This window comes from Aythya fuligula, chromosome 2, assembly GCF_009819795.1.
Source record: "Aythya fuligula isolate bAytFul2 chromosome 2, bAytFul2.pri, whole genome shotgun sequence".
Taxonomy (NCBI): Eukaryota; Metazoa; Chordata; class Aves; order Anseriformes; family Anatidae; genus Aythya; species Aythya fuligula.
In genome coordinates, this window is record NC_045560.1 from 158,991,762 (window position 1) to 159,003,458 (window position 11,697).

At 66.1% G+C, this 11,697-nt stretch overlaps 1 protein-coding gene across 1 annotated transcript; it reads right to left on the reverse strand.

Annotated features, from left to right (window-relative positions):
- Positions 1-2,785: 2,785 nt before the first annotated feature.
- On the reverse strand, positions 2,786-10,993 carry PPP1R16A (protein phosphatase 1 regulatory subunit 16A). The gene is made up of 10 exons (XM_032181188.1): positions 10,502-10,993; positions 9,542-9,612; positions 9,300-9,445; positions 6,195-6,298; positions 5,986-6,110; positions 5,767-5,892; positions 5,615-5,690; positions 3,803-3,932; positions 3,535-3,712; positions 2,786-3,289 (listed from the first exon to the last, which is right to left on the reverse strand). The coding sequence occupies exons 1-10, from the start codon at positions 10,893-10,895 to the stop codon at positions 2,786-2,788; spliced, it is 1,854 nt and encodes a 617-aa protein (XP_032037079.1). The 5' UTR covers positions 10,896-10,993.
- Positions 10,994-11,697: the final 704 nt, after the last annotated feature.

Here is an 11,697-nt window from a genome sequence, read left to right on the forward strand (position 1 = left end):
CCTCCTGCCCCATAGCCTCCCAGTTGCCCCATAGCCCCAATTGCCCTATACCACCTGCCCTACAGCCACCCTGCCCCATAGCTCTCCTGCCCCATAGCGCCCCCCACTGCCCCATAGCCACCTGCCCCATAGCCCCCCCAACTGCCCCATAGCCCTCCCAATTGCCCCACACCCCCCCGCCCCATAGTCCCCCAACTGCCCCATAGAGCCTCTGCCCCATAGCCCCCTGCCCCATAGCTCTCCTGCCCCATATCCCCCCTAATTGCCCCATACTCCCCCTATTTGCCCCCCACCCCCCCCAATTGCCCCATAGCCCCCCTAAACTGCCCCATAGCCCCCCCAAACTGCCCCACACCCCCCCAACTGCCCCACACCCCCCTGCCCCATAGCTCTCCTGCCCCACATCCCCCCCTAATTGCCCCATACCCCCCCTAATTGCCCCCAACTGCCCCCCACACCCCCCAACTGCCCCACACCCCCGCCCCGTACCCCCCCCAACTGCCCCATAGCCCCCTGCCCCACAGCCCCCCTGCCCCATATCCCCCCCCAATTGCCCCCCACCCCCCCTAATTGCCCCCCACCCCCCCCAACTGCCCCCCGCACCCCCCCAATTGCCCCCCCCCGACTGACCCGCGCTGCTTCATGGCCCCTCTGCCCCACAGCGCCCCCTGCTGCCCCAAACGGCCACCGGCCTTGGCCCCGCCCCACCGCGCCCCCGCAGCCAATCAGCGCCAGGCTCCTTTATCCTTGGCCCCGCCCCCCCTCCGCCCATTGGCTGCAGCCGCGTCCCCCAGAGGGGTAGGGCTGGCCCCCCCCCTCCCCCCTCCGTGGGGCGCCCCCTAACTGCCAGTGGGGGGGGGTGGGGGGTGCCCCATAGCGCCCCATAGAGCCCCACAGTGTGCCCCATAGCGCCTGTGCTGTGCCCCATAGCGCCCCATAGCGCCCCATAGCACCTATATTGTGCCCCATAGCGCCCCATAGCACTCCACAGTGTGCCCCATAGCGTCCCATATTGTGCCCCATAGCGCCCAGTGTGCCCCATAGCACCCCATAGTGCCCCATAGCGCCCCATAGTGCCCGTTGTGTGCCCCATAGCATCTGTGCTGTGCCCCACAGTGCCCATATTGTGCCCCACAGTGCCCCATAGTGTGCCCCATAGCACCCCATAGTGCCCCATAGTGCCCCATATTGTGCCCCACAGCACCCACAGTGTGCCCCATAGCACCCCATAGCGCCCCATAGCGCCCCATAGCGCCCCACAGCACCCACAGTGTGCCCCATAGTGCCCCATAGCACCCATATTGTGCCCCATAGCGCCCCACAGTGCCCCTTAGTGCCCCATAGTGCCCATATTGTGCCCCACAGTGCCCTAGTGTGCCCCATAGCACCCACTGTGTGCCCTATAGTGCCCGTTGTGTGCCCCATAGCGTCTATATTGTGCCCCACAGCGCCCATATTGTGCTCCATAGCAGCCTGCTGTGCTGCCCCATAGCGCCCCATAGCGCCCAGTGTGCCCCTTAGTGGCCCATAGTGGCCATATTGTGCCCCATAGCGCCCATATTGTGCCCCATAGTGCCCATAGTGTGCCCCATAGCGCCTGTGCTGTTCACCATAGTGCCCCATAGTGTGCCCCATAGTGGCTATTGTGTGCCCCATAGTGCCCATATTGTGCCCCATAGTGCCCGTGCTGTGCCCCATAGCGCCCAGTGTGCCCCATAGCGCCTAGATTGTGCCCCATACTGCCCATCATGTGCCCCATAGTGCCCATGTCCTGCCCCATAGCACCCATATCCTGCCCCATAGCGCCCATTGTGTGCCCCACAGCAGCCCACCGTGCCGTGCCCCATAGCGACCCACTGCTGTGCCCTATAGCACCTGCACTGCATCCCACAGTGACCCACCACCCTGCCCCATAGCGAGGCGTGCTGTGCCCCATAGGAACCCCCATGCTGTGCCCCATAGCACCCCCGCTTTGCCCCATAGCCTCACACCCAGTCCCCAAATCAACCCACCTGCCCCACAGCCCCCACTGCGCCGTGCCCCATAGCTCCCCCCCCCGCTTGCTGTGCCCCATAGCTGCCCCACAACCCCCTCCCCAAACGTTCCCAGTCCCCAAACCACGGGTGCCCACACCCAACCCTTACATATGGGGCACCCCATAACCGCCCCCCCCCTTCCCTATGGGGCGCCCCACACCACCCCACACCCCCTCCCTCCCGGCCAGCCGTGGGTCCCAGCCCCACATACTCACTCCTGGGCTCCCATGGGTCCCGGCCCCACGTGCTCCCCCGGGGAGGGAGGGGGGGTGGGGGCCCCCTGGGTGTGGGCCCCTTATCAGCCCCACACGCTATGGGGCGGTGCTGGCTATGGGGCCGCCCCACATCTCCCTGCCCCCCACCCACCCACCCACCCCTGGGTCCTTTTCCCTTGCACCCGGCCGGGCTCACCCCACGTCCACGCGCTGTGGGGCAGCCGTGGGGCAGCCGTGGGGCAGGGAGGCGGCCGCCTTGTCCCCGTGGCCGTCGCCGCCACCCTGACCTTTGCGGGGCCCTAAATATAACCCGGCAGCTGCCGGGGGGCCGCGACCCCCACCCGCTGTGGGGCAGGGACACTTGTGGGGCGCCAGGACCCCATAGCAGGGGGGACAGCCCCGCTGCGTGTCCCACCCTATAGACACTTATGGGGCAGCACCGCCCCACAGGGCTGCCCCACAAGTAGGGGGCTGGGTGGGTGGGGAGGGGGGGTGACCGCGCTCCCAGCCCCATAGCGCGCCCCATAGCGGGTGCTATGGGGCGGAGGGAGGTGGGGGGGGGGTTGGGGGGGGTTCCTTGCTATTTTTACAGCGCCTCGGAGGTGACATTGGGGCCCCCGGGGCGTTGCCAACACCGACGTGACAGCGTGGGGGGGTTTGTATTTTGGTGCAAAAAAGCTTTAATTCGGGTCGTGGAAAAACTGAACGGGACGGGGGGCACCCGACGGGGCGTCCCCGCGCCGTGGGGTGCCCCCAAAAGCGGGGTTTTTTGCCCCAAAAGTGTGTGTCCCCCCCCCTCCTCTCCAGGCTCACATCACCTTGCAGCAGCGCTGCTTGGGGGCCGGGGGCTCCTCGGGGGGGGCGGTGAGGCGGAGCAATGGGGGGGGGGGCGGCACTTATGGGGCAGCCGTGGGGCGGAGGTGTGGGGCGCTGCTGCTGCTGCTGCTGCTGCTGCTTGGTGGCCGCTCGCTGCCGCTTCAGCTCCGCCAAGGTTTGCGCCGGGAGCGGGTCCGGAGGCGCCGGCGCCGGGGGGGGGGCCTGGAAAGGTGACGTTGGGGACACCCCCAAAAGCTTGGGGACATCGGGGACAACCCCAGGGTGGTCCTAAAGGGAGCGGTGACCCCCCCCGGGGCACCCCAGGGCACCCCAGGGCACCCCAGGGTGCCCCACACCAGCGCCAAGGCGCTGCGCCCCCGTTGGGACCTCTCCAAGACGCCCAAGGGCTCGGTGCCACCGCTCGGTGCCACCGCCGCCACCAATTGTCCCCAAGGCCACCGGCTCACCTGGGGGCAGCGCCGGGCTTCGTCCTCGCCCTCCTCTTTCTCCTCTTCCCCCTCTTCCTCCTCCTCCTCCTCTTCCTCCTGGCCTCGCTGTCCCCGCTGCCACACCAGAGCCTCGCGCGCCCGCGCCCGCCGGTACCGCTGGCTGCGCTCCGTCACGCTGGCGCGCCGCGCCGCCTTGCTGGGGACAAAGAGGGGGACACGGGGTCACCGAGGAGAGGGACACACAACCCCAAAACCTTGAGAACTGACCCCAAAAACCGCCTCTCACCCGCGGCTGCCGGCGCTGGAGGTGCGGCGCTGGAGGGAGGAGCGGTGGCGGCGCTGGGAGCGCAGGACGGCCTCGCGCTGCTGCTTCAGCTCCAGCAGCTTGGCGCGCACCTCGGCGTCCCCGCAGACGTCTGGGGACACCGAGGGGACAGCCCCGAGGGGACAACGCCCCCGGGGACGCCAAGGGGACGTCGGGAGGGGTCCCGAGGTCCCCAGGGGTGTGGTGGGGTTGCAGAGGGTTTGTGGGGTTGGCGGTCAAACCCCATGGGGTTGGTGGTCACCCTATGGGGTTGGTGGTCACCCTATGGGATTGGTGGCCACCCTATGGGGTTGGTGGCCACCCTATGGGGTTGGTGGCCACCCTATGGGGTTGGTGGCCACCCTATGGGGTTGGTCACCCTATGGGGTTGGTGGTCACCCTATGGGGTTAGTGGCCACCCTATGGGATTGGTCACCCTATGGGGTTGGTGGTCACCCTATGGGATTGGTGGTCACCCTATGGGATTGGTGGCCACCCTATGGGATTGGTGGCCACCCTATGGGATTGGTGGTCACCCCATGGGTTTGGTGGTCCCTTCCCATGGGTTTGGTGGCCACCCTATGGATTTGGTGGTCACCCTATGGGGTTGGTGGTCACCCTATGGGGTTGGTGGTCACCCCATGGGGTTGGTGGTCACCCTATGGGGTTGGTGGCCACCCTATGGGGTTGGTGGCCACCCCAAGGTCTTGGTGGTCACCCTATGGGATTGATGGCCACCCCATGGTCCCCACAGTCCCTACAGACCCCAAGGTCCTTGTGGTCTCCTCCATGGTCCCCCCCCCATGGTCCCCTTGGTCTCCGTAGACCCCATAGACCCTATAAACCCCATGGGCCTCATTGTCCCCACAGACCCCCAAGGTCCCCATAGACCACATGGTCCTTACGGCCCCATGACCCACACGGTCCCTGCTGTCCCCAGTGGCCACCATTGTCCCCATAGTCCCCACAGACCCCATGGTCCTCATTGTTCCCATAGACCCCACAGACCCAATGACCCCCGTGGTCCTCATTGTCCCCACAGACCCCCAAAGTCCCCAAAGACCCCATGGTTCCCACAGACCCTCACGGTCCTCATTGTCCCCACAGACCCCATGGACCCCATAGTCCCCATAGACCTCATGGTCCCCATAGACCCCATAGACCCCCATGGATCCTATGAACCCCATGGTCCCTATTGTCCCCACAGACCCCCAAGGTCCTCATTGTCCCCATAGATCCCATGGACCCCATAGTCCCCATAGACCCCATGGTCCTCATTGTCCCCAAGGTCCTCATTGTCCCCATAGACCCCATGGATCCCATGGTCCCCATAGACCCCCAAGGACCCATAAACCCCATGGACCCAATGACCCCTCATTGTCCCCATAGACTCCCACGGTCCTTATGGTCCCCATAGACCCCATGACCCCTATGACCCCCATGGTCCTCATTGTCCCCATTGACCCCATGGTCCCCATAGACCCCAAAGGTCCTCATTGTTCCCATAGACCCCATGGACCCCAAAGACCCTCATGGTCCTCATTGTCCACATTGACCCCATGGACCCTATAGACCCCGTGGTCCCCATGGTCCCCATAGACCCCAAAGGTCCTCATTGTCCCCACAGACCCCCAGGGTCCCCATAGACCCCACGGACCCAATGACCCCCACGGTCCTCATTGTCCCGATAGACCCCATGGACCCCATAATCCCAATAGACCCCATGGTCCTCATTGTCCCCACAGACCCCAAAGCCCCCACAGACCCCACAGACCCCACAGACCCCGCACTCACCCAGCGGCGTCTCGTCCATCGCCGACTTCCCCCCGAGGTCGGCGCCGTGCGCCACCAGCAGCTCCACCAGCGGGATCTGCGCGGCACCACCGTCACCACCACCGCCCCCGACCCCGAACCCGACCCCAAAGTGTCCCCAGAGTGTCCCCAACCTGTCCCCAGCAGGCGGCGGCGTGCAGGGGCTGCCACCCGTCCTCGTCCCGCGCGCTGGTGCTGGCCTCGTGCCGCAGCAGCAGCTCGGCCGCCTCCAGGTACCCGTTGGCCGCCGCGATGTGAAGCTGCCACGGGGGTCACGGGAGGGACAAATTTAGAGGGTGGAGGGGTTCGGGGGACCCCCGGCGTGTCCCTAAATCTGTCCCTTGTCCCCTTACCAGGGTGGCGCCGCGCGGTCCCGGCGCGTCCAGGTCGGCGCCGGCCGCCAGCAGCGCGCGCACCTCGTCCAGCAGCGCCCGCTCCGGGGCGCCCCGCGCCTCCTCGATGCGCTCCTGGGTGATGCCTTTGGGGACAGAGGGACGCGTGGCACGGGGACAGACGGACACGGGGACAACGGGGACAAAAGGGACGAAGGGACGGAGCTCACCCTGCTCGGCCATGGCCGTCTCCAGGCAGTCCAGCGTGGCCTCGTCCTCGCACAGGTCGTAGGGCATGTCGCCGTCGGACGTCACCGCCAGGAGGTTGGCGCCGCTGGGGGGGACAGGGGGACAGGGGGACAGGGGGGAGTGAGGTGGGGGGGACAGCACGGGGATGTGGGGACACCACGAGGACACCACAAGGACGTGGGGACACCTCGAGGACACCCCAAGGATGCGGGGGACATGGGGACACCACAAGGACATGGGGACACCTCAAGGATGTGGGGGACACCCCAAGGATTTGGGGGACATGGGGACACCTCGAGGACGTGGGGGACACCCCAAGGATTTGGGGGACATGGGGTCACCACAAGGACATGGGGACATCACAAGGACATGGGGGACACCACGAGGACGTGGGGGACACCCCAAGGATGCGGGGACGCCACAAGGACACCACAAGGATGTGGGGGTCACCACGAGGACGTGGGGGACACCTCGAGGACGTGGGGGACATGGGGACACCACAAGGACATGGGGACATCACAAGGACATGGGGAACACCTCGAGGACATGGGGGGCACCCCGAGGACACAACAAGGCTGTGGGGGACACCCCAAGGACATGGGACACCTCAAGGATGTGGGGGACACCCCAAGGATTTGGGGGACATGGGGTCACCACAAGGACATGGGGACACCACAAGGACATGGGGTCTTGGGGATGTGGGATGTGGGGACGTGGGGACGCCACAAGGATGTGGGGGACACCACAAGGACATAGGGACACCACGAGGACACAGGGGACTTCCCAAGGACACCATAAGGCTGTGGGGGTCACCACGAGGACGTGGGGGACACCTTGAGGACGTGGGGGACATGGGGTCACCACAAGGACATGGGGACATCACAAGGACGTGGGGGACACCTCAAGGACGTGGGGGACACCCCGAGGACACAACAAGGCTGTGGGGGTCACCCCGAGGACATGGGGACACCACGAGGACACCACAAGGACGTGGGGGACACTACAAGGATGTGGGGGACACAGGGACATGGGGTCTTGGGAATGTGGGATGTGGGGACATGGGGACACCACAAGGATGTGAGATATGGGGACGTGGGGACACGGAGAGATGCCACAAAGCCACGGGGCCATGAGACACAGGGACGCAGCGACATGAGACATGGGGACATGGGACATGGGGACACGAGGATGTGGGACATGGGGACATGGGGACACAGGGGTGTGAGATATGGGGACACGGGGACATGGAGAGATGCCACAAGGCCACGGGGCCACGAGACACGGGGACACGAGGACACAAGGACATGGGGACACGGGGACACAGGGCCACGAGGACGTGTGACACGGGGCCACAGGGGACACAGGGGACACGTGTGACACGGGGGACACGGGGACACGAGGACGTGTGACACAGGGGACACGGGGACATGGGGACACAAGGATATGAGATATGGGGACGTGGGGACACGGAGAGATGCCACAAGGCCATGGGGCCACGAGACACGGGGACGCGGCGATGCGAGACATGGGGACACGGGGCCATGGGGACACGGGGACACGAGGATGTGGGACATGGGGACATGGGGACACAGGGGTGTGAGATATGGGGACACGGGGACATGGAGAGATGCCACAAGGCCATGGGGACACGAGACACGGGGACACGAGGACACAGGGCCACAGGGCCACGAGGACGTGTGACACGGGGACATGGGGACACGAGGACACGAGGATGTGGGACATGGGGACACGAGGACACGGGTGTGAGATATGGGGACGTGGGGACACGGAGAGATGCCACAAAGCCACGGGGCCACGAGACACGGGGACACGAGGACACAAGGACATAAGGACATGAGGATGCGTGACACGGAGCCACGGGGCCACGGGGATGTTGGACATGGGGACATAGGGACATGGGGACACGGGGACACAGGGGTGTGAGATATGGGGACGTGGGGACACGGAGAGATGCCACAAGGCCACGGGGCCACGAGACACGGGGACATGGGGCCATGGGGCCACAAGGACGTGTGACACGGGGACACGGGGGCCACAGGGGACACTGGGACACGGGGCCACAAGGACGTGTGACATGGGGACATGGGGACACAAGGATATGAGATATGGGGACGTGGGGACACGGAGAGATGCCACAAGGCCACGGGGCCACGAGACACGGGGACACGAAGACACAAGGACATGGGGACACGGGGACACAGGGCCACGAGGACGTGTGACACGGGGCCACGGGGGCCACAGGGGCCACGTGTGACACAGGGGACACGGGGCCACGAGGACGTGTGACACGGGGCCACGGGGGCCACAGGGGACATGGGGACACGGGGCCACGAGGACGTGTGACATGGGGACATGGGGACACAAGGATGTGAGATATGGGGACATGGGGATGTGGAGAGATGCCACAAGGCCATGGGGACACGAGACACAGGGACGCGGCAACGTGAGACATGGGGACACGGGGCCATGGGGACACGGGGCCATGGGGACACAAGGATGTGGGACATGGGGACATGGGGACACCACAAGGATGTGAGATATGGGGACGTGGGGACGCAGAGAGATGCTACAAGGCCACAGAGCCACGAGACACGGGGACACGAGGACACGGGGACATGGGGACATGGGGACATGGGGACATGTGACACGGGGACACGGGGACATGAAGACACGAGGATATGGGACATGGGGACATGGGGACATGGGGACACGGGTGTGAGATATGGGGACGTGGAGAGATGCCACAAAGCCATGGGGACACGAGACACGAGGACACGAGGACATGGGGACACGAGGACGTGTGACACGGGGACATAGTGACATGGGGACATGGGGACACAAGGATGTGGGATGTGGGGACACGAGGACATGGGGACATGGGGACACCACAAGGATATGAGATATGGGGACACGGGGACACGGAGAGATGCCACAAGGCCACGGGGCCACGAGACACGGGGACGCGGCGATGCGAGACACAAGGACACAGGGACACGGGGCCACGGGGCCACGAGGACGTGTGACACGGGGCCACGGGGGCCACGTGTGACACGGGGGCCACTCACCGTGCCACCAGCAGCTCCACCAGGTGGCGGTGGCCGCAGGTGGCGGCGGCGTGCAGCGGGGTCCAGAGCTCGGCGTCGCGGGCGTTGACGCCGGCGCCGGCCTCCAGCAGCAGCGTCACCACGTCCCCGAGGTCATCGATGCAGCACTGGGGGGGGACACGAGGGGTGTCACCGGGACTGGGACCAGTACCGGGAGTGGTACTGGGACCAGTAAGGGCACTGGGACCAGTTGTAGGGCCGACCTGGTGCAGGGCGGTGAGGCCGTCCTCGTTGCACAGGTCGGGGCTGGCGCCGGCGCTCAGGAGCTGTCGCACTGCGGGGGGGGGGGACACAAAATTTTTGGGGTCACCTCCCCCCCCCCGGGGTCGTGGGGTCACGCTCAGGGTCACGGGGTCACCCTCGGGGTCGTGGGGTCACCCTCGGGGTCACGGGGTCACCGCCTGGGGATGTCCCCGAGCCGCGTGGGGACATGGGGAGGTCGTGGTGACACCGGGGGGGTCACGGTGACACGGAGAGGTCATGGTGACACTAAGGGGGTCGTGGTGACACCAGGGGGGTGGCAGTGACACTGAGGGGTTGTGGTGACATTGGGGGGGGTCATGGTGACATCACAGGGTCGTGGTGACACCGGGAGGGTTCTGGTGACACTGGGGGTCTGGTAGTGACACTGGGGGGGTCATGGTGACACGAGGGGGGTTCTGGTGACACGGGGAGGTCATGGTGACACGGGGGGGGTGGCAGTGACACTGGCGGTGTTCTGGTGACATGGAGAGGTCATGGTGACACTAAGGGGGTCGTGGTGACACTAAGATGGTCACGGTGACACCGGGGGGGTCATGGTGACACCACGGGGTCATGGTGACACCGGGGGGGTGATGGTGACACCAGGGGCTGACAGTGACACCGGGGGGGTCTTGGTGACACCAAGGGGTTCTGGTGACACTGGGTGGTCATGGTGACACTGGAGGGTCCTGGTGACACGGGGAGGTCATGGTGACACCAGGGGGGTGGCAGTGACAGTGAGGGGGTCACGGTGACACTGGTGGGGTCATGGTGACACCATGGGGTTGTGGTGACACTGGGGGGTCGTGGTGACATTGGGGGGGTCCTGGTGACCACCGGGGGGGTGACAATGACCCCGGGGGGGTGACAATGACCCCGGGGGGGTGGTGACAGTGACAGTGACCCCGCGTGCCGCCCACCTTCCTCCAGGTCGCTCCGCGCCGCCGCCTCCAGCAGCCGGACGCTGGCCGGGAACCTGACGCGCTTCTCCGTGCCGCCGTCCCCGCTCTTCCTCCTCCTCCTCCTCCTCTTCCTCGCCCCGCTGTCACCGCTGTCACCGCTGTCACCGCCTCGTCCCCGCGCCTCCTTCTCCAGCCTCGCCCAGGCCTTGAGCTGCTGCGCCCGGCGCCGCTGGGCGTGCTTCAGCCGCTCGGCCGCGCTCATCCGGCTCACCGCCGGCATCTCCGCCAGCAGCTCGGCGTGCTCGGCCATACTGGGAGCACTGGGAGCACTGGGAGCACTGGTGGGGAGGGTGCTGAGGGTGCTGAGGGTGCTGGGGGGCTCGGGGTTCAGCCGCGGTGCCCCCGGGGGCATGCCGGTGCCGGGGGGTCACCGCCGTGCGCCCGGCATCGCCCGGTGGCCTTCGTCCTCTTCGTCCTCCTCTTCCTCTTCTTCCTCCTCCTCCTCCTCCTCCTCCTCCTCCTCCTCCTCCTCCTCCTCCTCCTCCTCGTGGTCTTCCTCGTCCTCCTCTTCCTCCTCCGGGGTCCCGGTGCTGAGGCCGAAGGCGTGGAGGCCGCGGTGAGGCCGCGGTGCCGCTCCCCGCCGGACCTTGCTTCGGGCACGCCCGCGGCACAACCTGCCCTTCCTCCTCCTCCTCCTCCTCCTCCTCCTCCTCCTCCTCTTTCTCTTTCTCTTTCCCCTCCTCTACCGCGGAGGTCGCCCGAAGCGGCCCCAAATTTGCCTTTTTTGCACCCGAAGCTGGGCACCTGGCTCGCACCGACAGCGGGACACGGGGACACGGGGATGGGGTCCCCGAGGCCACCGGGGTGGGGGAGGCCGGTCGAGGCGGTTACCTGCCGGCCTCGTTATGCTCCGGCCTCGTTACCCACCGGCCTCGTTACCTGCTGGCCTCGTTACTCCCCAGCCTCATTAGCTCCTGGCCTCTACCTTCCGGCCTCTCCACTTTCCAGCCTCGTTACTTGCCAGCCTCGTTACCTGCCTCGTTATGCTCTGGCCTCGTTACCTGCCGGCCTCATTACCCACCGGCCTCCTCCCTCCCCTCTACCCTCGTTACCCCCCAGCCTCGTTACCTGCCTCGTTAGCTCCTGGCCTCCACCTGCCGGCCTCTCTACCTGCCTGACTCATTACTTACCAACCTCATTACTTACCAGCCTCG

What these genes read in the sequence shown, in the direction of transcription:
- PPP1R16A (XM_032181188.1), bottom strand. Translation starts at nt 10,895, where the DNA reads ATGCCCCCGGGGGCACCGCGGCTGAACCCCGAGCCCCCCAGCACCCTC. An exon ending in GCCTCACCGCCCTGCACCAG is followed by an intron (nt 9,446 to 9,541) that starts GTCGGCCCTACA and finishes GTCCCCCCCCAG; the next exon opens with TGCTGCATCGATGACCTCGG. An exon ending in GTGGAGCTGCTGGTGGCACG is followed by an intron (nt 6,299 to 9,299) that starts GTGAGTGGCCCC and finishes TGTCCCCCCCAG; the next exon opens with CGGCGCCAACCTCCTGGCGG.